This window comes from Lipomyces chichibuensis (assembly GCF_038497645.1).
Source record: "Lipomyces chichibuensis strain CBS 12929 unplaced genomic scaffold V1513scaffold_147, whole genome shotgun sequence".
Lineage (NCBI taxonomy): Eukaryota > Fungi > Ascomycota > Lipomycetes > Lipomycetales > Lipomycetaceae > Lipomyces > Lipomyces chichibuensis.
In genome coordinates, this window is record NW_027117599.1 from 1 (window position 1) to 2,348 (window position 2,348).

Consider the following 2,348-nt stretch of genomic DNA (forward strand, 5'->3'; position numbering starts at 1 on the left):
AATTCTTCCCTCCTTACTTTGATCGTGTTCGGTCATGGTTGCTACGTTATAAACAGATGAAGTACGTGTCGGGTTAAAAAATGAAGAGCGATCGGTTCGCTTCCCGATCACGTTAATACTGAAGTTATGTTGTAATGTACTCGTCCAATTTGGAACTGGTTCTGCATCTAACAGGGCGGAGTGTGACCAATGCACATGATTTTCAACTTTATAAGATTCCCAATAAAAAATAAAACTATAGCTCCTGGCTTTTATATTAAGCATATTGGGACATAATTGTAGCATTTATAACAGCCACCATCTTTGATCTTACAACGTAGGCAAGCTTCTACTCATACACAGTTCAATTCCATTGCTGTTTAGATTATATTCCCAGACACTGCGAGGCATCTGATACTGTGTAGCCTTGATTATATAAATATCTGTGCATCGACGACACCAGCTGCAATTGCTCCTCCTTGGTGAGGCTGCTAACTGCAGTATTGAATACGCTCTCGATCGTCAGTGAGTGGACAGCAATGAAGCTTGTATAGTACATATACGCAAAGAAACCCATCAAAAACTGACAATCCATCCGATCGGTGATACCGCCATGACCTGGAATTGTATCGCCGAAATCCTTGATGTTGAACGTTCGCTTAAGGCCGGAGGCAAAAAATCCGCCGAATGGAGCCATTAACGACGCAAAAGTTGCCATGATAATAACATGATAGTGGATTGGTTCGATTTCGTAGGTTGTCTGATACAAGAGAGGAACAAGAAACCGTGGGACATTGAATGACCGCTTCAGAAAGACCGGATTCGGATCGCAAGTCAAGTTCGAGAAAGCATTTTCAGAAAAGTCCTATCGTTTGTCAGACGCCTATGACAGCATGAAGCGCAACGTTTCTCCTTACAGAAATTGGGCAGATCATGAACTGCCATTTGATCAAAAAATAACTGAGAAGCATGCCGAATAAGACTGTTGAGATCCAAGCCCCGAGGAAACCCTCCACTGTCTTCTTAGGGGAGATCTTGATCAGCGGAGTGCGGCCGAAGGTGATTCCGCATAGATAAGCGAATATATCATTGATTATCACCAACGAAGCAGGGAGGAAAAACCAGTACATGCCTGACATGATGTTGTTCATGACGAAGTGTGCCTGAACCACGACAAGTAGAAGAGTAACATGCGTGAATGCAAATTGTGTGAACTGATATTGATAGTGGCCTTTTTGAAGCGTCGACACGAATATAACAAAACCTCCAGAATATTAGCATCGCACACAGTAAGTTCATTTGACTCCATACCAATAATGTAAAGCATGTATGAGATAAATCGATGATGTGTCGCAAATGGCAGTAGCAGAGCATCAACCAGCAGCACCTCTCGAAAATAATAAATAACGCTCTCCCCATACAAGAAATATACTGTAGATGCTAGTAGGTACCACGTAAGTACCTTTCCGTATGGCAGCTTTCTCTGGCGAGATTTGTCGTGCGCCAGCGCTATGACTTCCTTATATGTGAGAATTTGCAGGGCGGCAACCAATGCGATCATCCATATATGACCTGCAGCTAGCAACGCAGCAAAGCCGCCAATCATGACGATTGTCCATATTGTCCGCACTATGAAGTTCTGCCGTTTCTTCTCTGTTTCTTTTTGCTTAACAGGAGTCAGTATAGCTCGGCACGCGACCATTTCGAGATCGTCCCAGTGACATTACAATGTCTCACTAGAATACACATACCAGGACGTTTGACGCCATTTGCTTTCCATTGGATTTCAATACTGATTGACCATTACTTGGATTGCCCTTCTTACTCTGCCACTCGGGCATCGGTTTGGCTGACGATGCTGGTATTGGAGTCGATCTTCTTACCGTCATAGCGGGTTACGAATTTCCAAAATATATTTAGCTATTCAAAATTTCTTGCCACTCCCAACGGAAATACTGCGGAAATAAATATGCTCGCGTGATCGATTCGTTTTCTTCCTGTATTTTTGAACAGCCCTGGAGTCTGGTTTCGCTGCTGACAATCCAAGAAAAGCAGGTCCCGTGCACGTCGGGCTCAGAGATTTCGACGTTCAGGGGTAGATTTGCCAGCGCACTAGATTTCAGTCCTCCGATAAGCTCTACGAATGTTGGTAGAACTAATCGAGATAAATTTAGCGTATTCAGAATTAGCTTCAGTTTTTGGCGCGGCTTCGCACGAAAACGCGCATCTATGCCGCCAAAACACAACAATCCTCATCTTTTAACCAACCCATCGCCTTTGTAAGCTATTCAAGTTTCCTAATTGAGCAATGTGATTTATTATTTCGTACATTTTAGAATGAGGAACTAATATACTGGCCTAGGTCGGAA

The 2,348-nt window shown here is 43.3% G+C and overlaps 1 protein-coding gene across 1 annotated transcript; it reads right to left on the bottom strand.

Moving 5' to 3' along the window:
• Positions 1-223: 223 nt before the first annotated feature.
• On the bottom strand, positions 224-2,094 carry V1513DRAFT_455730 (phosphatidate cytidylyltransferase). Its single transcript, XM_066899526.1, has 3 exons — positions 1,291-2,094; positions 897-1,243; positions 224-844 (listed from the first exon to the last, which is right to left on the bottom strand). The coding sequence occupies exons 1-3, from the start codon at positions 1,679-1,681 to the stop codon at positions 365-367; spliced, it is 1,218 nt and encodes a 405-aa protein (XP_066750226.1). The 5' UTR covers positions 1,682-2,094; the 3' UTR covers positions 224-364.
• Positions 2,095-2,348: the final 254 nt, after the last annotated feature.

Excerpts from the sequence above, each read along its gene's own strand:
- V1513DRAFT_455730 (XM_066899526.1), bottom strand. The coding sequence starts at position 1,681 with ATGGTCGCGTGCCGAGCTATACTGACTCCTGTTAAGCAAAAAGAAACA. Across the intron at positions 1,244-1,290 it reads ATACATGCTTTACATTATTG|GTTTTGTTATATTCGTGTCG; the intron begins GTATGGAGTCAA and ends AATATTCTGGAG. Across the intron at positions 845-896 it reads TCATGATCTGCCCAATTTCT|GACTTTTCTGAAAATGCTTT; the intron begins GTAAGGAGAAAC and ends GACAAACGATAG.